The following is a 22,173-nucleotide window of genomic DNA, read 5'->3' on the forward strand; positions in this document are numbered from 1 at the left end:
CCACCCCACCCCCCACTCCAGGCTGTGGCAGTCCCTGGTGGCTATGAGCAAGGGTCAGGGTTAAATTCGTTTCTGAGCTTGGAGGTGATGGAAGACTCACAGAGCTTGGAAGGGGCAGAGCGGCAGGTTAGGAAGGTCTCTGACATTAAATCCTGCCTGGGACCCTCTAACATATGGGGGCGGGGGTTTGTCATCCCATGTCAGGAGACTATTGAGGGAGCCCCGAGTATCACCTCTCTCCCTGACAGGAGCGGGAAGAGCTAAGCCAACAGCTTGGAAGCACCTGCCCCGGACCCTGACCTCGGCTACCCCGAGAAGAGCTGACCTGGAGTAAACAAGCTTTGTTGTTGTCTAGATAAGCGTTACTTTGTAATTCGGTCAAGCCCCCCATCTCAACACACCTTGGAACTCTGGGTCCAGGGAACCGGCGGCTCAACTCCTCCCACTCCGTCTGTAATTCTAGATTCGTCCTCTCACCGATCCCCTCCAGCACCCTAAGCTTTCGCTGAGGCCAGCTGAAGGGAGACCGGGAAGGGGAATCTGAGCGGTGCCGCGGGAAGCTTGCAGCAGGCAGCTTCACGACCATGGCTTCACGACCGGTTTCTGGGAAGAACTTCCAACATTCGTGAAGATTTAAAGACACCTAACTCCCAAGTGCGGGCGACCTAAAGAGCGCGGAGTTTTAAGCATTAGCTTCACACTCGTTTATCAATCAAGCTGTCGTCCATCCTGAGCCTCAGTTTCTCTGTGGGTAAGTGGTCAGGATAAAAAGTACCGAGCCCACAGGAGTACTGTGAGGACCAAGCAGGCAGCCTTTGCTAGGGTTTGGATGACCGCGCGCTCGCAGACGCACTGTCGCGGACACCGTGGCAGGTCCGCAGGCGACGGGGAGACGTCTGCAAGTTAGCGGCTCTCTTCCTGCGGTTCGGTAGCCACTTGGTGGGGCCGGGGATCCCAAGCCGGGTCGGGAGGGGAGAGGGGCGGGGCGGGCGCGGCCACCTATCAGGGCCCAGCCCGCCGCTCACATTAACCCGCCTCCGGCCAGCGCCCCCGACTCTGCCACCGCCGTCCGGACCGAGAGGTGTTCGGGCAGCTCGCCCGCCGCTACGCCAGCGCAGCCCGGCAGGTAAGCGCCAGGCAGCCCCCAGGCCAAACGGCTGGAAGGTTGGGGGCCGGTGTCCAAGTCCCTCGATGGCCCGGGTTCCGAAACGTCCCCTCCGTGGCTGCCACCCCAGAAGGTGCTAGCCGCGTCCGCGTGCCTCGCCGCGCGTCCGTGCAATGGGGTGGGCCCCTGCGTCCCGGCCCCAGGACATGGTGAGCAAGTGACCCTCGCTGTCGCCGCTCCCTCGGTGTCGAAACCTTACCGGGGAGGCGCAAATCGAGTCTCTGCACTGTGCAGCCGCGACCAGGGCGCGGCACTGCCAGCGTAGGGCGGCCAGGCTCAGCTCGGGCCGCAGGCGGAAGATGGCGTCGGCACCTGTCCCCGCGAGGACCCGGGAGTTCGCATCTGTCCCTCCCTTGGGGATCCTGGGATTTGCACCGTCCCTCCCTACGGCGACCTGGTGGTTTACACCTGTCCCCGACAGAATCCGGGTTTCGCCCGAATCCGGGTTTCGCATCTGTCCTCGCTGGGACCCGGGGACGCACGTCTTCGAGGGGGCAGCAAAAGGGCTTTCTTAGGTGACTAGGGCAGTCCAAAGCAGGACTTCCCCCGAAGCTCCTGGCCACCTGCCCACGCCCAGGCGCAGGGGCCTGGTGGGCTGGACACCCCAGAGGCGCCTGCTTTGTGCTCTTTATAATGGGGAGTGGGAGGGGGTCTCGGGAAGGTCGCCCGTGTGCTTCCCCGGGGTCACCAGACAGAACCAGCACTGGAGGCTCAGCGTTTGTGTCACTCTTGCTGTCCACCTCGAGCCCTGTGGTCTTGCAGATGCATGTAGCTTTGTAAAGTGTTAATTGGGGCTCTGAAGGCACTGAGCCACCCGGCAAGGGGGTGGTGTTTGTTGTTTTCCTAACACTTACTAAGCCAGCTGCAGCTTCCTAGAAGGCCAGCCTCAAAGCTCCTACTTTGGGATGGGGAGCAGTGAACCTTGCTCTGGACTGAAGAAGAATCACCTAACCTCTGAGGAGCAAGAGGTCTCATTTCAGATAGAGAAACTGAGGCTTCTGCCCCAGTGGTCACTTCTGGCTCTATAGCTTCCATTCGGCACCTCGTTTTGTTGAGTTGGTGAAATACATTCCCATCTAGCCTGGTGGGAAGGAACCCCATCCAAGAGGCCGCTGAGCCGTGCTGCTGTTCCCTTGCTTTCCACTCCATGTGGACATGTTTTGGAGGAGGCCCTGGAACAGCACTCTGTATGTTTATTGTTGCTGTTTTACAAGTATCCACTGAAGGGTCATCTGGGGCAGTTGCTGGCTTTGGATGGAGTGTCCTGCACGGGGCAGGTGTGTACTCCTGACCTCCCGTGCCTGCTCCTCCCCACAGTCTCGCTTTCTCTTAGATGCCGATTTTCTCCCCCTCTGTTCTCCAGGATGTGTGGCTTTCTTTTTTGTTTGTTTTGAGGCAGTATCTCATGTAGCCTAGGCTGGCCTTGAGCTCACTACGTAGCTGAGAATGGTCTTGAACACCTGATCCTCTTACCTTGACTTCCTGAGTCCTGGGATTCCAGGTGTCGTCACTGTGCCCAGTTTATTTGGAACCCACGGCTTTGTGCACACTAGACCAGCACTACCAACTGGACCCCTTTTTTATTTTCCTAGACAGGGTTTCTTTGTGTAGTCCTGGCTGTCCTGGAATTTGTTCTATAGAATGACCAGGCTGGCTTCGAATTCACAGAGATCCACCTGCTTCTGCCTCCCCAGTGTTGAGATTAAAGGTGTGCTCCACTACCGCCCGGTCCCTTCTTTCTTTCTTAAGTAAGGCCTCGCTGTGTAGTAAAGGCTAGCCTTGCATTTCCATCCTCCTGCCTCTGCATCCTGAGTGTGGACTCTGTTTTCTGTTGTCAGTAACACAATGCCTCTGATGGAGTCAGAGTTAAAAAGAAGTGACTTTCTTTTGACTCACAATTGTGAGTTCATGTGGGGTTGAGGCGCCGGGCACACTGGGTGACTGGCACACCTTGAGCATGTAGACGTGACACTTCCGGGTCTCCTTAGAAAGGTGCCAGTGTTCACTCACAGCCTTGTCTCATTTTAGTCACCTGCCAAAGGTTCCACTTCTAAACACAGTGAGGTTGAGGTCCCCCCTCTAAATACCTCATAATGGGGATTACCCTCAGGTCACACCTAACCACAGCGCCTTCACCTTCTGAGCCTCAAGGGCACAGGGCTGACGCTGAGCTTGGCTGCTGTTTCTCCAGTTAGGTCTTAAAGGCTGTCTTTTGGGTTTTGCTTTTTTATATTTTGGAGACAGAGCTCCACACTTTGAACTCTCGATTCTCCTGCCTCTGAGATGCAGGAGATGAGGGTTATGGACCTATGGCACCATGCTTCTTTTTTATTTTTCTTAACTTAGAATGTGTACCTTGCCAGAGGATGCTGGCTTCGAGCCCAAGCTTGAAAATGCAGAGTGTCGTTTTCCAACTTGGTGACAAGCTCATTTAACTAATCTTCTAAGCTACCCCCTAGTTATTACTTAAAATTTTCTTTTGTTTTGTTTCCAGTCCTGGGGCTGGGACCCTGGGCTTTGTGTGTTTTAAGCAACACTCTGCCTCTGAGCCACACCCCAGCCACAGTTGATCCTTTCTAGTAGGGACATTTCTTCAAGCACTGGGAGGTTTGTTGTTGTTTGTTTGCTTGCTTTTCAAGACAGACATTCTTTGTGTAGCCTTAACTGTCCTGGAACTTGCTTTGTAAACCAGGCTGGCCTCGAACTCACAGAGATCCATCTGTCCCTGCCTCCTGAGTGCTGGGATTAAAGGCATGTGCCACTGCCACCTGACCACTGGGAGGTTTATAAGAGATCCTCAGAGTGATCCAGCCCAGTCCCTGTGGGTGTCTAGCTCGATCTCCACCTTTTGATGGCTTTGCTCATGGATACCGTCTCTGAGAAGTCCCCCATGTCTGTCTTTCTGTCATCGCACTGCTTGGTTGCTCTGTCCTAAAGTCTTGGCTGTCTGAAATGACCTCATGTAACTGTGCCCTGACTTAGGGCAGCCTGCAGGCTCTGTGAGACAAGGAGTATCAAATGGTAGTTTCCTGGGGCCTGTCACAGCCTGGAAACTTGGAATCAGTAACTCTGGATGGAGAGGTTGCCTGCCTGCTGGCCACCACTGTAAGATGGGTGACATACAGTCATGAAATTCTTGCTGAATTCTCTGAAAGCAAAGAAACCCGAGACTGTGGACCGGAGATGTAGTTTAGTTGGTAGAGTGGCTGGATAATTCACACAGATTCCTGGGTTCAACTCCCAGCACCGAATGAACCAGGGATGACAGTGAACATCTGTAATACTAGCATCCTGGAACTCACTCTGTAGACCAGGCTGGCCTTGAACTCACAGAGATCCACCTGCCTCTGCCTCCCGAGTGCTGGGATTAAAGGGTGCCCTCCCTCCGCGCCCCCGCCCCCCCCCCCATGCTAGGACTTGGGAAGAAACGGGAGGGGCAGAAGTTCAGGATCATTCATTCTTGGCTGCATAGCGAGTTGGAGGCCAACCTGGAATACAGGAGACCCTGGCTTGAAAGACAAGAAGAAACGTGGTACAGCCATCCATCCCGTCTTATGCTCCCTTTCCATCACCTCTCTCTTAGTGGTAGGGAGGGGGTAGTTGGAAGGACATGTTGGGCCGTGAGACTTCAAGCTGTCCCTGCCACAGACAGTATTTCCCCCTCTCTCTGGAAAGCATCCTGTTTTTAGTGAGTCAGTTACGTTCGTGGACAATTGATGGCTCCCGCTTCCCCGGCGGCTGACGGAGTGGATCCCACGAGACAGTCACTGTTTTGCCGCCTGCCTAGAACAATTCAGAGACTGTTTCAAGGAAGTTCCAAACGATGGTAGGCTTTTGTTGGTAGTGGCCACCAGGAAGCCAGCCGTGGGTCTGGGCTGGACCTGTGTGGCCGCCTCCTTTGTCCTGCCCTTGGTTGGCTGAAGCCGAGCCTTAGGGGAACAGTGTCAGCAAATACATTCCCGGCCCAAGTTTCTTGTTAGCCTCGAGGCAGGCAGGAGAGGGGCGGGCGAGGTAGGTGGCCAGGGCACAGGGCGGCATGGAGAGGGCAGCTGATTTACCTAGTGTCAACATTAGGTTGTGACAATACAAAACACCCTCTGGGCACTGCCAAGCAAACCTGTTTTTCTGGAGATGGGAGAAAACTTGGTGCCCAGTGACTCTGCCTGAGAGGAGCCTTACCGTGCCGGGAAGGGCAGTGAAGGGGAGCCCACCTGACTCTCCGGTGGAAGGCTGCGTGCTGGAGACGGTGACAGTCAGGCTATTGAGCAAGGGTTGGTTTTTTTGTTTGTTTGTTTGTTTGTTTGTTTGTTTGTTTGTTTGTTTTCTCCAGAAGAGGAAACATTCATGAGGAGGGGGCTGGGATGGAGAAGCACCCCCATATGGGGACCAGGACAAGGCCAGCTGTGCATTGGGGCAGCTGACGAAGTTCTCACGTGTGGACAAATGGTAACTAGACCCAGTTGGCAGGAGGCAGTCAGTATGGACAGGACATTTCCTCCTGTGGGCCGTTAATGAGTGCATTCTCCTTCTTAAGGCACGCCCCAAAGAAGCTCTCCTCCTGTCCTTAACAAGTGACCCCGTGGCCCAGCATGGGTATATGTCCACTCTAGGGTCCTCCACACAGGGCGTTGTCTGCCCTGTCCCCGTGTGCTGCCACATGCTGTCACGCCTTCTCTCTGGGCAGACAGACAGGTAAACATTTATTGAGGCCATAAAGGGCCAAGTGCCCAATCCAGGTCAGCTGACGCGAGGTGCTGGGACAACAGGGTGAGGAGAAGTTGAATTCTGTCCTGGAGACGGGAGGGCTGAGGAACAAGCAGGTCCCCTGGCCTACCTGGAGCATGGGATGCTGAAGACTCAGTAAAAGGGGTTTGGGGAAGAGTTCAACACCATCAGAAGGAAAGGGGAGGATGGAGTCCAGCTCCCGGAGGAGCCCAATACGTTCTGGTGCTTTGTGCTCGGGCTTGAACATTCCAGAACACAGGAAGAGTTTAGAAGCTGAAGGGGGAGATGGTAGCTTGTCACTCTGTCTTTCTCTAATGGAGACAGAAAAGCATAGAATTCTGTCTGTTGAGGGTGTGTGTGTGTGTGTGTGTGTGTGTGTGTCCGTCCATCCATCCGTGTGTGTGTCCCGACGCAGTCAGAATTGTTACGTCATCATACTTCCTCTGCCTGTTGGAGTACTTTTTAGAATTTTTCTCTGGTAGAGTTGGGGGTGGAACTCAGGGTCTTGAATGTACTGGCCAGTTGCTCTACCATGGAGTTGGGGCCCCAGACTGCAGTATTCTCAGAGAGGATTAACCAGGCAAACATACCTGGAACCTTTCTTCTCTGATGAAAGAATTCAGGGTCTAGGAGGCCCAAAGAATCTGTCCAAAGTCACACAGAGCCCAGGGGTCCAGAGGGCCGCTGGTCTTGACAAGGGAGTTTGCACCAATACATGTGCCGGGCCAGAAGGATAGAGAAGGAAACAGAACCCAGGTGGGCATTTCCCCCTATACACAGCCCAGTGTCCTTATGAGTTTTCCTGCAATTCTCAGGGGCAAATTAAAGATCTTAGAGCAGTTCAGTGCTGGTGTCAGGGATGATATGCAATTCAGTGCTTTTTGTCAAACTTTAAACTTGGGGCTGAGGCTATGGCTCATTTGGTAGAGTGCTTGCCTAGCATCCATCCAGCTCTGGGGTCTTTCCCCAGTACTGAATCAAACTGGACATGATAGCGTGTGTCTGGAGTCCCAGCACTCGGGAGGCAGAGGCAGGAGGATCAGAAGTTCAAGGTCATCCTAAGTTACTTTTGAGTTCAAGACCAGCCTTGAAACACAGGTCTGGAAAAAGTTTACATTGTCTGTATAAGTTCAGGACTGCTCCCCATTCCCTGTCAATCATGCTTTATTCAAAGGTTTGCTTCTAGATCTTTCTTCCATGAGGTTCCATTTACAGACAATGATGAACATCTCCGTGATCTGACCTCCTGTAACTCCAGTTCCGGGGGCCCAATGCCCTCTTCTGGCCTGGAAGGGTGTTGCACCCTCAGGGTGCACATATATGCAGTTAAAACACACAGAATAGAATAAATCTAACGGCATCTTTGCCCAGGGGTAGCACTGAGGTTGGTGGTGACATGCAGCGGAGACCGGGGCTGAACCTGCAGGGTTACTTCCAGGCCATCACTTTCCAAGTTGTTGGACAACACCCACAGACATGAATGTCCCTTTTCACATCCCTCCCTTTCTCTCTCCTCCCTGTCTTCCTTCCTTTTCCACTGTTTCTCTGTCACTGCTGGGAAGTGAGCCCAGCCCAGCCCATCCTACCCTCAGCAAGCTGTTTTGGACATCTGCAGGTTCCTGGGAAAAAGGGGTCCTGAGTATGGCTTCCCCTGCAGGAGGATTGGGGGCTACACTGAGGTCCTTGTTAAAAAAAAACAAAAACAAACAAACAAACAAAAACCCTTTAAGACAAACATCTCTATTTCCCACCAGTTTGAGCCATTAGCAAAAGTTTTCATTTTTCTGTGAATGGGTGTTGCCAGCCACAGGCATGGAGTCAGACTGCAAGATGACAGACACATCTGTGGTTAAAAAAAAATGTCGTGTCTCTCTTATAGCCACCATGCTCCCCCATCCTGCCATCCCTCCTCCTTTGAGAGAGAAGTTTGTGCTGGTAGTTGTACCTGTCTGTGTCCTGTGGGTGTATGTGAGTGGGCAGGTGTGGGAGGTCAGAGGTCAGTGATCCTCAGTCACTCCCTAGATTTTGGGGAACACAATCTCTCACTGAACCTGGAGGTCACCAGTTTGGCTAGACTGGCCCAGCCATCCTCCTGTCTCTGTCAGGAGTCCTCAGGCTAAGCGCCGTCATACAAGGTTTTTGTACAGATGCCGAGAATTGGAACTCATTGCCTACTCATTTTCTCCAGGACTGCTGGGTGCCTCCATGGTCACATGGCACACATACCCACAGGTCAGAATGTGCGCATGCAACTTTGGTAGCTGTCCATGGATCCCTCCTGAGAGAAGGAACTTGCCTGTTCAGAGGAGATTATGGGGGCACTGGCCGTTTGCTGGCCTTCTGAGTCTAGCCATTCAATGGCCCAACTTTAATGGTGGCCCTGCGTGGTGACAGGAAGTGGGCAACTGTGTGTGTGTGTGTGTGTGTGTGAGGAAGTGGGCAACTGTGTGTGTGTGTGTGTGTGTGTGTGTGTGTGAGTGTGTGTGTGTGTGTGTGTGTGTGAGAGAGAGAGAGAGAGAGAGAGAGAGAGAGAGAGAGAGAGAGAGAGAGAGAGAGAGAGAGAGATATCTCATCTCCTTCGCAGCCCTGGGGTGGTACTGGTGTCAGTTGGGTCCAGAGAGTTTAGGTGATTGGTCTGTGGTCACAAAGCAAGGGCCGAGTAGGAACTAGAGCCTAGGTCTGTCTGTCCATAAGTTCAGGACTTTTTCCCAAGTTGGGCATGCTCCTGGCACTTTGTGACATTCCAGCTGCCTGGTCCAGGACTGGGGCAGTGCCTGGGAAGGGCAGCAAGGAGCTCTGATGGTGAACCAGGGATGTCCAGCTGGTCCCACCCAGCTACATCCACCCAGGTGACTTTGGGGCCCCAGACTGGTCCCATCTGCTCTTAGTTGAACATCTGTGAGGTGGGCAGCAGGGTCCTGCCTGCTTGGGGTCGGGGGCACTGGATAAGGTGTAGGCATGGGAGTCTCTGCCAGGGACTGAAGCCCCAATGTCTGCAGGGCCACACTGGCCAAGTCTGTCTTTACTCCTGGGAGGGAGGAGCATGCCTTGTTTCCCAGAGGAGCCTGTGGCCACAGCTGAGGGCACAGGGGGTCACCAAACATAGGCTGGCCCATGAAGCTCACTGCATTGTCCATCTAAGCTGTGGCATGGCATGACCAGCATTTAGATTTGCATCCCGACATGCATGGCAGCAGGTTCTTCTACTATGACTGTGTAGTAAGGTCGCTGTGGGCTGCAGCCTGGGCAGGGACATAGATAGGGGTGTTCTCCTTTCACTGAAGGATGCCAGTACTCATCTGTAAATTTGTTGGAAGAAAAACGCAAACAAACGAACAGTCTAGATGATGAAAAACCAGTGCAGTTTCCTGGAGTCACGCTGGGTCTTCTGGGAATACCTGGCCTTCATTTATTCACTCAGCAAACACCAGCTCCATGTTGTGGGACACACAAACTAATAGTCCTGTTTTTCAGCTGCTCCCTCTCTACCAGGTCCATCAGCATGGATTGGATCACTGGCCCCCACAACAGTATCTCCAGTCTAGAAGTGAGAAGACACGAGGCTCAGACAGGTTTACTAATCTGCCCAAGGACACCCAGTGGCCTGTTTCCATGCTCTAAACTGCAAGGAAACACCATTGTCTAGTACAGCTGGGTGGAAGGAAAGGGAGGCAGAGAACGGCTGTGAACTCCTAGTGTCCGGGATTGTGATGCCTGGGCTCAGCTCTTCCTGACCCATAGGAATGGCCAGTTTCCTGAGAATGCCTAGGTGATGGGCACTGCATTCGCAAAGGTCCAGCGTCATAGCATGTCCCAGCTCAAGGTTTCTGGGTGTGGTCGTGGAAGGGGCCAAGACTGGGTGGCTGACTGAAGGAAGACCCTCTAGTGCTTGTAGCATGGCGCTCAGAGTCCAGGGATCCACCTGGGGGAGATTTACCAGAGACAGTGTGGCCAGGGTGGGGGCGGGGCTGGCAGGATGATTGACAGTGGGGCATTGCCATTTCAAGGACCCTGGGGGGGGGGCTCTACCCAGCCTCAGGGTCATATCTGTTTGCCCTCTCCATTCTGATTGTTGACCTTGGGTGGACACAGAGGCTCATGGGAAAGGCTTAGACGAGCTGATTTCTGATGGTGTCGGAAGGGTTACACTGGACACAGAAGGAGCTAATCCACACACAGAACTAAGCCTCACTTACACACCCATCAAGTTCTAACAGGGTCGGTCAAGCTGTGGGACTTTTGCCTGGACAAGGAGCCCCAGCAATGGGGCTGCATTATCTCCACTCAACAGCAGGTAGGGAAACTGAGTCCCAAGGATGGGAACGGTGAGTGTTGGGGTTAGGATGGAAACTTAGATAAGAATGGGGTCTGTCCCCGGCCCATCAAGATGTAAGAGCAAAGGAATCCAAGAGGGTTTGAAGGAAGACAGACAGATGCCTGACCCTCCAGTAAAGCCTGTTCTCTGTGTCAGCAGCCACCGGGTGCTGGGGATGCTGGGAAATCAGGCTGTCAGGACAGAGGATCAAGGCGAGTTCCATTCCACTGTGGCCCCTGCCTGGGAGCAGGTTGGGAACAGGGTCTGCTCTGAGGTGGAGACAGCCCAGTGTGGAGGTGAAAGTGGAGAGGTGGAGGCTGGGTTTGGGGAGACAAGGAAGAGGAGGAGGGGACAGATGCAAATGAGGGCCTGGTCTGCTTTCCCAGGGAAATGGCTTTGCATGCTGAGTCACCCCTGGCCTGAGCCTGTGGGTAGCAAGGTTCTGGACACAGTTTTATAAAGACCACCCAACACACACACACACACACACACACACTTGCACATACAGCTTCTAGTCTGGACCACTCCACAACATCTTGGCCATAAGCAAGTTGTGTCTCTCTTAATCTGCATCTTTAATGTGGTTTATTATTTTCTTTTTAGTGTTTTGAGATGAAGCCTCAGGTAGCTCAGGATGTCTTTTAACTTGCTTTGTAGACCAGACTGGCCTTAAATTCTTGATCTTCCTGCCTTCGTCTCCTGAGTGGGGGAGGATTATGGATTGTGTTGACACCCTGCTTCTCTCATATCCTCTCTGTAGGAGTTGGAGAGTTTCTGTATGGAGATTTTACAAGGATAGCTTGACCTGAAGCCTTCCTTTCCTTCTTTCCTTCCTTTTTTAAAAATTTTTTAATTTTTTATTTATTTTTTATTTTATTTATTTATTTTTTTTGAGACAGGGTCTCCCTGTGTAACCCTGGCTGGTCTAGATCTCACTGTACATAAACCAGACTGGCCAGACCGAATTCACAGAGATCCTCCTGCCTCTGCTTCCTGAGTGCTGGGATTAAAGGTATGCGCCACCATGATCAGTGACATCATTTTTGTCTGGTGTGCGGAGCCAGGGATTTTTGCGTATGACCCCTGTCTGTCCACTCTGACATTCCACAGGACCATGAGTGGCCTGACGTGGAATAGACACACACACCTGCTGACTCGTAGCGGGAAGGAAGGGACCCCCTAGTTGTTCATGCTGAGTATTGCCCTTGCCTCAGAGACCTCAGCGTAGGACATCTGTGGCTTCCACCGCCACCTCCTGCCTTCTGTGTGAGTCCGGTATTCTCTCTGCCTTTCAGGAAAGTGGCAGTACAGTGACATGGTCAGGGAGGTCAGGCTGCCCCTAGGAGCCGGCGACATTGCTGGCTGCGGCCCAGGGAATGGCTCCTATGAAATGCAAGCTGAGTCTGGGAAAGGGCCTGTCGTGGCCCATCGGGGCTCCGAGTGGCTTCGAGCCAAGCTAGCTAAAGACCTGCTGGTATCTCTCTCTAGATTGCAAATCCTTGATCTCCCTTTTCGTTTTTTTTAACCGCTGCCAAGGATTCCCTGGGACAAATGTGTCAAGAGTTTTGAGGCAGCTGGGTGAGCACATGGGTGAGGCCAGTTGACCTTGCCTGGCTCCTTCCCCAGGTCACGGCCTGGTGGTGTTGGGGGTAGGGGCTTTTCTCCCACTCCCAGGCTCTGCAGCTCTGCCTGCAGGTGCTCTGAGCAGGTAGGTGGAGCCCCTTCCCTCCCACTGCGGCTCACAGCTTCTGCCTCCAGGCAAAGGTGTTGCCTGGCAGGTGCGGCTGCTGCTGTGGCTGTGTTTACGCGTATCGACCTTGCAGCCGGGCTCCTGTGAGACTTGAGCTGTCGTCGGGAACAGATGTCAACCTCGCCTGTCAACCTCCCCTGTGCCTTCCTCTTAGGAGGGGAGACAGCCACCTCTTTGTTGAGACAGAAACTCTGGACCGTGTATTCTTTTTCCACTTCTAGAAGGAAGAACAATGCTGACCTTATATGGCTTCTCAAAGCCCGGAGCTCACCACACCCCCGTACCTGCTGTGGTATCTGATGATGTCACCTCGTGTGCACTCGGCTCCTTGATCGCATGCATTTGGGGTGCATTGCTGACAGTCACCTGTCTCAAATCAGCCCTGAGACACCTGAAGGGTCCCAGCTTATGATCTAGTCCCCCGAGTGCCTAGGCTTCCAGCCATCTCTTCCTTTAGTGCAGGGAGTGATCAGCGGGACGCTTTGGTGTTTAGCCTCGGGTGTCCTCGGGAGGATGGCTGTGTGCCTGCCGTCAGTCCACTTTATAGTGGACACCGGTCTGTCTTGCCTAGGGATGGGAAGTCTTGGGTCACTGTCCATTCTCAGCTCAGGCAATGAACTTTTTCAAGACCTGGTGTTCTCTTTGACGGGAAAATCACATTTAGGTTGGTTCTTGTGTGTCTGTGCGTATTGCTGGGGATGAACCAGGGTATTGTGCTCTGCCCCTCACTCGGTTGTTGGGAGGTGAAATAAGGGAATCTCCACAAACACTCTGGACACAGCCTAGTGCAGGATAGGTATGCAGGCTCAAGCCGCCAGCATGGCCTTTGTACAGTCTCAGGATGGGCACCAGAGTGTTTTGGAGTTGAGATACCATCTGCTTATATAGAATGAAATACATCGAGGGCTGGGGCACGGGAGATGGCTGTTGGTATCCTCAGCACCAACACCGAAAGCCAAGCCTGGCTCTGCAAGCCTGCAATCCTAGAGACGGGGATCCCTGGGGCTTGCTGTCCAGCCAGGCTAGCAGAAACGACTCTAGGTCCAAGTGAAGGGCTCTGTCTCAAAAAATAAGGTGGATCTCATCACAGGTGGTTGTGAGCCTCCATGTGGTTGCTGGGAATTGAACTCGGGACCTCTGGAAGAGCAGTCGGTGCTCTGAACCTCTGAGCCATCTTTCCAGCCCCCAACTTCTGGCCTTTTCATGCACACTTGTACACACACACACACACACATACACACAACACGCACGCATGCACACACGCACGCATGCACGCACATGCATGTACATACATACATACAAAAGAGCCAACTTGGGGATGAGGTCAGAATCTACTCATGAAATTCAGGTTCCTCTCCTATGCACTTTCACGTATGAGGTGAAGGTAATTTATATGGAATATTAAGTGAGTCTATGTGTGGGATAAAGTTCCATACTCTGAGACATCACACATGTAATGTGATGTGATGTGATGTTGGGGCTCAGAGTTTTGAATTTTGGATTCTTAGGGCTGCTCATTGCTCCCCTACCTCCTTTATTTTGTGGATTTTCAAGACAAGATTTCTCTGCATAGCCCTTGTTGTCCTGGAATTCATTTTGTAAATCAGGCTGGCCTCGAACTCAGAGAGATCCTCCTGCCTCAGGAGGGAAGCTGCCCTGGTCTGGACCATTCCTCCCCCCCCCCTTTTTTTTTTTTTTTGCTTCTGTTTGAATTGTCACTTCATTGCAAGGTGGTATAACTACTTACAAATTCATAACTTGTTCATTTCAGTCGGGCAGCAAGTTGCTGCCAATTGCTTATGCAAGAGCAACCACTAGTCAATTCCAGATGCAGAGCAAGAGCAGAGAGACCTGCTGACTGGCCAGTGGGTTTAAGCCACTAAGTGAACCTCGATCATGTCTTAGGAAGGGTACGCTGTAATTTCAATAGATGACATACAGAAGAGTTCGTCACACAGACTAGTCCCCCTTTAGTTAACTCTCTCCCCCTGTCTCAGTTGAGGTAGATAATGCTCACACAGCTGGCTGCCCTTGAGCCTTCTTTTCAAGCGGCTTTTAGACCCACAATGCACTGGGCAGCTGTCTCCCTTGCCTGCCATGCAGAGAGATGCTCTGCACCACGTGCCGCACATCATGTCCTGTACAGAGAAATGGTAGTCCAGGCGACTCTTTACCTCCGTACACGTTCTGTGTAGCTGTTCCCAGGAGGTGACCTCCAAGGCCGTGTCAAAGAGGTATTGGCGCTTCTGAACCAGCGCCTGCTGTACCTTCTCCATGTAAACTGGATCCAGGATTGGCTTGATGGTCGACCTGCTTTACTTCTAGTTCAGCAATTTTATGTTCATTAGGCTTATCAATAAGCTGGGCAGTGGTGGCACTCACCTTCAACCCCAGCACTCGGGAAGCAGAAGCAGGCAGATCCCTGAGTTCGAGGCCAGCCTGGTCTGCAGAGCGAGTTCCAGGACAGCCAGGACTACACAGAGAAACAAAAACGAAAACGTTTATCAGAATTCTCCAGTAGAGATACCACGTTTCTTCATCACATAGACAATGAACCCTGCTACTGATATGGCCGAGAAGGTCTCTGGGGTAATCACATATCTTTCTCTGGATAGAAAATATAAGATAATCCCAAACACACAGGGTCCTGTTACACCAGTTTTAGGGGCAAGATGTGGTTGTCCTGTGTGAAGGACCCTTGTTGCCTGTAATACTCCTTGTCCCAGGACAGCGGCATTCTTCAGACATGGGGACGCTGTGGCGGTGGCAGAAAGTTCCACCTGGTGCAGCATGGCCTGCAAAAGTTCAGGCAGTGGTGTTTGTGTCCTGGGTCCCCGTGACACGAGCCCGGCCCCGGCTTCCTTTCTTCCAACCCTGTGTCCAACTTCTCTGAGACCTCACCGGCCAGACTTGGTCACATGGTCAGCACTGCAAGGGATGCTGGGCAAGGGAGTGTGTAAAAGGGTCTCGATGGGCCCCATATCTGAGGGTGCACAAGAGTAGTCTGAGCAAAAGTCGAGGGATGAAGCTGGGCAGCGGCGGGGCGGCGGCGGCAGCAGCAGCGCACGCCTTTAATCCCAGCACTCGGGAGGCAGAAGCAGGTGGATCTCCGTGAGTTCAAGGCCAGCCTGGTCTACAGAGTGAGTTCCAGGATAGCCAGGACTGTTTCACAGAGAAACCCTGTCTCAAAAAAAAAAAAAAAAAAAAAAGTTGAGGGATAATGAGAGAGTAAAATGAAGCCTCTGTCAGGAGCTCGAGGGAGAGGGGGCTGTGAAGCACCGTGTGGCCACTTTCGTCTTGAAGATGCATGTATGGCTACAGATGCGTTTAGAGGAAAGATTGGCCAGCGAGGGATTGTGGGATCATGGAGAATTCTCGTCTTATTTTGCCCATTTGCCTTTATTATTCCAGAGCAATAGTAGACATAAAAGGGGGGGGGCATAGTGGCACACCCCTTTAATCCTCAAATTCAGGACGCAAAAGCAGGCAGATCTCTGAGTTCAAGGCTGGCCTGGTCTACAGAGCGAGTTCCAGAACAGTCAGGGCTGTGCAAGAGAAACCTTATCTCAAGAAAAGTGGGGTGGGGGGTGTTGAAGGCTCGAGAGATGGCCCAGGGTAAGATGCTTGCTATGCAGGACCTGGAGACCTGAGTTTGGTTCCTAGAAGCTGTGTGAGGATGGAAGGAGAGAACTAACTCCACGGAGCTGTCTCCTGCCCTTCTGCCCTCCATGTGTGCAGTGTGGCGTGTGCCCTCCTCTACCATCCACACACACTGAAACAAACAAACAAACAAACAAATAAAAATAATAAACACGTGAAGAGTGTGAGGCTGCAGCTGCAATCCAGTGGCAGCACACTGTCTAGTCTACCTTTCATTGTTTTTCAAGACAGGGTTTCTCTGTGTAGCCCTGGCTGTCCTGGAACTCACTCTGTAGCCCAGGCTGGCCTCCAACTCAAAGAAATCCATCTGCCTCTGCCTCCTGAGTGCTGGGATCAAAGGTGTGCACCACCCCACCACCCCACTGTCTACCCGATCTGATCTTGCACAAGGTTCAAGTTCTGTGCCCAGGACAAAAGCAACAGAACCGACTAGGTGTGCTCTTCACATGGCCGAGGAGTCGCTCACCCCGGGGAACTCGCTTCAGTCCCTTTGTGGGCAGGGTGCCTGACTTTCCTCTGTCCGGAAGAACAGAGCTGGGCGCCCTCGTACTTACAGTAGGGGACAGCCAGGGCCCCGAGTGAGCATCCTCTCATTTCAGAGCCCCAGGTCTTGGTGATGTGCTAAGACACACAGTCTGTGTAGAGCAGGACTCGGGAAGCTGCTGAGGCTGCAGAGCTGGAGAATGGTTCGAACAGCTCAGAAGGAATGGCCACTGAGGCAAGAAGGTCATTCTTAGGTGTAGGGCAGCCAAGTCAGACATCTTCCCCCATTACAGGGCTCATGGCCCATGTCCCGATCACAGACAGAGAAAGGAAAGTGACATCTCTGTTTCCATCTCAGGGGAGCCTTTACACACGAACACCTGGAGACCTGGGGAAATTATGTGTGTATGACTGTGTTGTGTGGGGGTGTGCATGCACATGTGTGTGTGTACATGTGCGTGCATGTATGTGGAGGCCAGAGGTCAATATTGGGTGCTGTTTTCCAGGAGCTTTCCACCTTGAGTTTTTTCCCCTAAGATTTATTTGTAGTTGTGTATGTGTTGGGGGGTGTGGGTATGTGCATGATGATAGTGTGGGTGCCCTTAGAGGGTAAAAGGGCTTCTGGTCTCCTGGAACTGGAATTACATGTGGTTGTGAGCTGATAATGTGGATGCTGGGAATCGAACCTCTGGGCCTCTGCAAGAGTAGTACACATTCTGAATGACTTGAGCCCTGCCTCCAGCCCTGACTTGGGTTTCTGAGACAGGATCTAGAACCCGGGGCTCCTTGATGAAGCGGAGATGGCTGGCCAGCAAGTCCCAGGGAGCGTGTTTCCAGCTCCCCAGCACTGTGCCCAGCCTTGGGTTCTGGAGATCCTAAGTCAGGTTCTTGCATTTGCATGGTGAAGACGAGCACTTCATGGTTCATACTTTCTCTCAGCTCTTGGAGAAACTGGGTTTGATGCTCAGGTCTGGTGACTGGGCAGTGTGTGCAGAGCTGTGGCTGGACAAAGGGTAGAGCACACTCTTGTGACAGACTGGGGTGGGAGCAGTGAGGAGTCTGTTCAGATTCTTGGGGCTTCCTGGTCTTCAAGGACAGGGACAGAGGGACTCAAGGCTTTATGGCTTGCCTTGGGAGAGGTAGTCCAGCTTGTGTGAATGGCCTTGGTGATGGCAGCTCTGGTTTCTGGGACTCATTCCAGGGGCAGGAGAGGGTCAGGAACATTCAGATTTCAAGGCTGTGCAGCTCCCCCAAGTGCATACTTTGGTCGGGTGTTGCCCCCAGTGCACAGTTCTGAGGAATCTAGTCACACTCGGTCTATTTTATCCCACAGAAGACATGTCGGAGGCAAGACTCATGGCCAGAGACCTCATCAAGACTGTCTTGCATGACCAGGTCCCCCGACCTCCAGTGGCTCCTGGGGCTCCCAGCATGAAGGAGCCCGTGGAGGAAGAAAATATTAGTCCTGTGAGAGACCTGGACCTTGCGGAGTGCCTGGAGGACAGGTGGGGCCCGTTGACCAGCGCCCTCCTCTGGACATGGGTTGAAACAGCACCTTCTGTATAGAGCAGGAGTGTGTGTGTGGGGAGGGGGGGATGTTGAGGCAGGGTGGGAGAGAACAGGGCTCCCTCAGGACCAACACACTGCAACCTGGGCCATCTGGCTTCACTAGGAGGGGGCATGTCTGTTGGTGCCACTATGTCCAGATAGAGAAGGCAAGGTCCCTCCTTGCTCAGGCTGTGAGACCCACCACTCACTTCGCAGCAGAAACTGAGCATACTGACCAGGGCGGGTCCTTCTGCACACAGGCGGGTCAGCACAGCCTCTGCATGTGTGCCCTCAGCTTCTGGGTTCTGTTACTCTGGTTGTGGAATTAAAATGGGGCTATTCGGATGTCTGTTTCTCACTTCCTGCTCCATTCCCGAGGGAGGTGAAGCCTGGGACAGTGTTGTCCTGGGGTCTCCCAGGGTATCAAGTGGAACCAAAACTTCCCAACCTGGTTGCTAGACAACCTTCCAGGCTCCTCACACTCTTCTTACCATCAGAATCGGGAGTAGACCCGGGACACTGGGTCAGTGGTGCAGATGGCCAGGGCTTTGCTGGGTGGGGCGGATGGCCCCTAGGGTCCCCTCTGCAGGGACTTTCCAGTGAGCTGCTGAGTCACTGGGGTGGAATGTTCGGGCAAACCCCAGAAAGGGCTTAATCAGGCTGGTTTCGGTGTGTATACGTCTTAGTTAGGGTTTCTATTAATGCAGTGAAACACCATGACCAAAGAGCAAGCTGGGGAGGAAAGCGTTTATAAGGCTTACACTTCAGCATTGCTGTTCATCACTGAAGGAAGTCAGGACAGGAACTCCAACAGGGCAGGATCCCGGAGGCAGGAGCTGATACAGAGGCCATGGATGGGTGCTGCTTACTGGCCTGCTTCACATGGCTTGCTCAGTCTGCTTTCTTATACAACTCAAGACCACCAGCCCAGGGATGGCACTACCCCCCGCCCCATGGCCTGGGCCCTTCCCCATTGATCACTAATTGAGAAAATGCCTTAGAGCTGGATCTTACAGAAGCGTTTCCTCAACTGAGGCTCCTTCCTCTCTGGTAACTCGAGCTTGTGTCAAGTTGACACACAAAACCAGCCAGTACAGTGTACGTGCATTCACCATGCACACACATGTGTGTCTCCCATTTCGCTAGAGAATTTTTCACAATTTTTAACATTTATTTTATGTGCACGAGTGCTTGCCTGCACATATGTCTGTGCACTGAGCACACTCCTGGTGCCTCCAGAACTCAGAAGAGGGTGTCGGATCCCCTGGAACTAGAGTTACAGATGGTTGTAAACAACCACATGGGTGCTGGGAGTCGAACCTGGGTCTTCTGCAAGAGCAACAAGTGCTTTTTATTAACTGCTGAGCCATCTGGCCAGTTCCTGAGAGTTTCTTTAAATTGAAGGCATGCACCATCATGCCTGGCTCACTTGGGAATCGGTTTAGCAAGTGTGGTTAGCCACTCTCCATCTGCAGAGGGCGCAGACACAGTATTTCAGCACTGGGAACCAGGAGCAGGTCTTGGAGCAGGAAGATAAACTGAGACCCTGAAGGGGGCTCAGAGCACCCCCCCACTACTCCTACCATCCACTGATACCATCAAAGCCCACCAGGGAGCCCCCCTCCCAAGATCCTCTAGGGGAAAGGTGGGGTGATGGTTTTTCTGGGGTAAGTTGTCCCTGGCTTCCAGGCAGGTTCATGAGACACTCCTGGCATTAATGTGTGTCTGAGTTCCACAAAAGGCGGACATGGGGTACAGGCCCCATGGAGTAGGTCCCTTATTGGCCCTTCTGCCCGATGTCTCAGCCTGTGGCCTGTCCTGCAGGGGCCCATTTGAAATGGTCTTTACTCCAAAGTGTACTCATGGATGAGAGGGACACCAAGAAGGTTGCTGCTGGCCACCGGTGTCCCATTGCCCTCCTCTCTCGGGGCCTTGAGTCCCACAGGAACTGGGATGGGTGGGTGGTATGGCCACCCAGCATAACCACACCAAACTTCCCTGTGCCTTCCTGCAGAAACCAGGTGGCCCTGAGGCTGGCCTACATCGGTGATGAGATGGACCTGTGTCTGCGGAGCCCCCGTCTGGCCCAGCTGCCCGGGATTGCCATGCACAGGTAACCAGCTGCCCACGTGGGCAGGCAGAGCCAGAACCAGCCCAGGACTGGGCCCCAAGGGCACCCTGCAAACCATGGAAGTAGTGTGGGAGCGCCCAAGCAAGCTTGGAACCCTTTGCTTCCCAGCCGCCACCTGGGTCCCCCAACCTCCCCTCTGGCCGCAGCAGATTAAGCATCACCCAGGGTCTTTCTGTTGCCCCTCATCAAGCTGGACGGTCCTGAGAAGGCCCAACTCCCAGTGTGGGCCAGGCCTCAGAGGCAGCCCTTCGGTTGGTCTCCCAGGAGGACAGGTATAGGTAGCGACTTACTCAGGGGGCCTTTCAGAGTGGGGATGCTCCTTGTGGCCCGTTCTGGGCAGAGACCCAGAAGTCTGGGAAGACATGGCTTTCTTAGTGGAGAGAGCAGGATGTCCGAGGGGCACAGAGGCTCTGTGCGCCATACCGTAATGGGTCACAAGTGTAGGCTTCCGGCGTACAATAACCACTTTGCCCATCTCATGTCTAACAGACTCGCTGTCACCTACAGCCAGACGGGGGTCAGGGGCGTTTTCAGGAGCCTGATTCGTGGCCTCACCAACCTCAGGGAAAACATTTGGTCCTGGAGAGTCCCGACTCCTGGCACCTGGGTAAGAGTCTTGACGCCTCTAGTCCCCATGTTACCCTGCCCACAGGGCAGCCAGCAGCTCCTTAGCTGGACTGTCTGGTTTGCCACAGTCCCCACCCCTCCCTAGAGCCTCTTTCCCACCTCTTTGAACTCCTGCCCCGTCCCAGGAGCCTTAGTGTGTGCTGCCGCTGCTTGACTGGCTGGCGAACTCAGGAAGGTTCAAGTACACACTCAGCAGCGCCTTCCGGTCTCTGCGGCAGGCATCCTTCCTCTGGCACACAGGACCCTCTCTCAGCCACAGTCTCAGGGCCGCCATCCCTGCTCACCCCCACTGGTTGAATGTCCATGTTCACGCCATGTCCCAGATCCCCCACTTGTGCCTTGGGGCTTGTTCACAGGCCCCGGGAGCTGTCCCTGGGCCTCACTCTCCCTCTCTTGGTCTCACAGGTGTTACCTGACCAGGCCCGAGGACAGCTGTTTCCCATGGTGCTGTTGGTTCTCTTGCTGCTGGGCGGCGAGGCCCTGCGTTTGCAGCTTCAGTGAAGCCCAGCGGGGCCAGGGCCGGTCCCTGCCCCTCAACCACCCCCTAGAGGTGCCGGCACCCTAACTGTGGTGTTTTCTGACAGTCCCCCCACCCACCCCCCTTTTTTTTAATATTTAACTCAGGATAGTGCTGAGATTTCATACAGGTTTTCTGGGTTTTTGTAAGGCAAATGAATTCACTCTACCTCAGGGGCATTACTGGCTACATGCCCCTGAGGCCTGGCTGGCCTCTCTCTTGACCCCTGCCTGCTTCCTCTCTGCAGGCTGGTCCTGTGGCCACCAGGGCAGGGGAGTGCTGGCCACACCCCTGTTTGTGAAGCCTTGAGGCACAGAATCTACTGGACTAGATTCCTTGAGGTGGAGAGTTCAATAAAGTGTTGTTTCCAGCCGGCCTCCCCTTTGGTCCTCTGGGGGTGGGGGGCTGTCGAAACACTGGATAGAGATGGTGGAGGGGGAAAGGGTGGCCTCTGTCCGTATTCCTGTGCACCCTGCCTGCACCCAACGGCCATAAGCACCCCCCACCCCACCCCCAGGGTTTCTCTGCATAGCTCTGGCTGTCCTGGAACTCACTGTGTAGACCAGGCTGGTCTCGAACTCGGAGATCTGCCCGCCTCTGCCTCTGTGCCACCATGCCCAGCTCCACAGCACCGTCCTGTCTTGTCCCCTTCTGCCTGGAATCCTGATGAGGAAGTCTGTCTGCCTCCTGTGATGTTGGTGTGTACTGCACAAGGAACACCAAGGGAGGAGTCCAGGCTGCCACCACTGGGGCTCAGTACCTCCCCCAGGCCTGGCCCCTTCTCTTTCTAACCAACCAGGGCCTCCGTCTGGAACTTTGCCCATTCCCATCAGACCCCAAAACAGTGCCCTCCCTACGTAGCTACCAGTGGCTGTGACTTCAGGGGCCGGCCACTTTCTCCGGCCCCCTCCCAAATGCCCTCATTATGTGTCCTTGAATTGTCCCAAATTTCCCAGTTCTGGGTGAGGTGCTTGTGCTGAGTCCCTCTGCTGTCTTGGGTGCCTGTTACCACCTTGGCCTTACCTCGCAGCCTCAGTGTCCTTCCCCGGGAGGATGGGGCCACCTGGCTTCCAGACCAAGGATCAGGAGACTGGCTGGTGGGACATTTGCTTGCAGGGGATTGACTCCTGTGGTTCTCTCTGGGCTCCTGGCTGTCTGCAGGGTCGCTGTGACCCAAAGGGCTGTGACCAGGGAGGCCGTCAAGCTGGCTACTCCTGGGACAGGAGCTAACTCCACTGTGGCTTTGAGTCCT

The 22,173-nt window shown here is 53.7% G+C and overlaps 1 protein-coding gene and 1 pseudogene across 2 annotated transcripts; one reads left to right on the forward strand and one right to left on the reverse strand.

Moving 5' to 3' along the window:
• The first annotated feature begins 496 nt into the window (after window positions 1-496).
• Bik (BCL2 interacting killer) lies at window positions 497-21,291 on the forward strand. Of its 2 annotated transcripts, none has more exons than XM_015998805.3 (5): window positions 497-751; window positions 17,432-17,603; window positions 19,661-19,759; window positions 20,267-20,384; window positions 20,810-21,291. In XM_015998805.3, exons 2-5 carry the CDS (start codon window positions 17,437-17,439, stop codon window positions 20,903-20,905), a joined length of 480 nt encoding a protein of 159 aa, XP_015854291.1. In that variant the 5' UTR covers window positions 497-751; window positions 17,432-17,436; the 3' UTR covers window positions 20,906-21,291. The 2 variants fall into 2 exon arrangements, with proteins under 2 accessions (XP_015854291.1, XP_006980308.1); XM_006980246.4 differs by lacking the exon at window positions 497-751 and adding an exon at window positions 974-1,126.
• Window positions 13,969-14,811, reverse strand: LOC121824340 (ATP synthase peripheral stalk subunit b, mitochondrial-like; annotated as a pseudogene).
• Window positions 21,292-22,173: the final 882 nt, after the last annotated feature.

Source organism: Peromyscus maniculatus, chromosome 20 (genome assembly GCF_049852395.1).
Source record: "Peromyscus maniculatus bairdii isolate BWxNUB_F1_BW_parent chromosome 20, HU_Pman_BW_mat_3.1, whole genome shotgun sequence".
Classification (NCBI taxonomy): domain Eukaryota; kingdom Metazoa; phylum Chordata; class Mammalia; order Rodentia; family Cricetidae; genus Peromyscus; species Peromyscus maniculatus.

Bases quoted from the DNA above. Each gene is read 5' to 3' on its own strand.
- Bik (XM_015998805.3), top strand. From the start codon at position 17,437: ATGTCGGAGGCAAGACTCATGGCCAGAGACCTCATCAAGACTGTCTTG. The intron at 17,604-19,660 runs GTGGGGCCCGTT...GCCTTCCTGCAG, and splicing joins GCGGAGTGCCTGGAGGACAG to AAACCAGGTGGCCCTGAGGC. The intron at 19,760-20,266 runs GTAACCAGCTGC...CATGTCTAACAG, and splicing joins CCCGGGATTGCCATGCACAG to ACTCGCTGTCACCTACAGCC.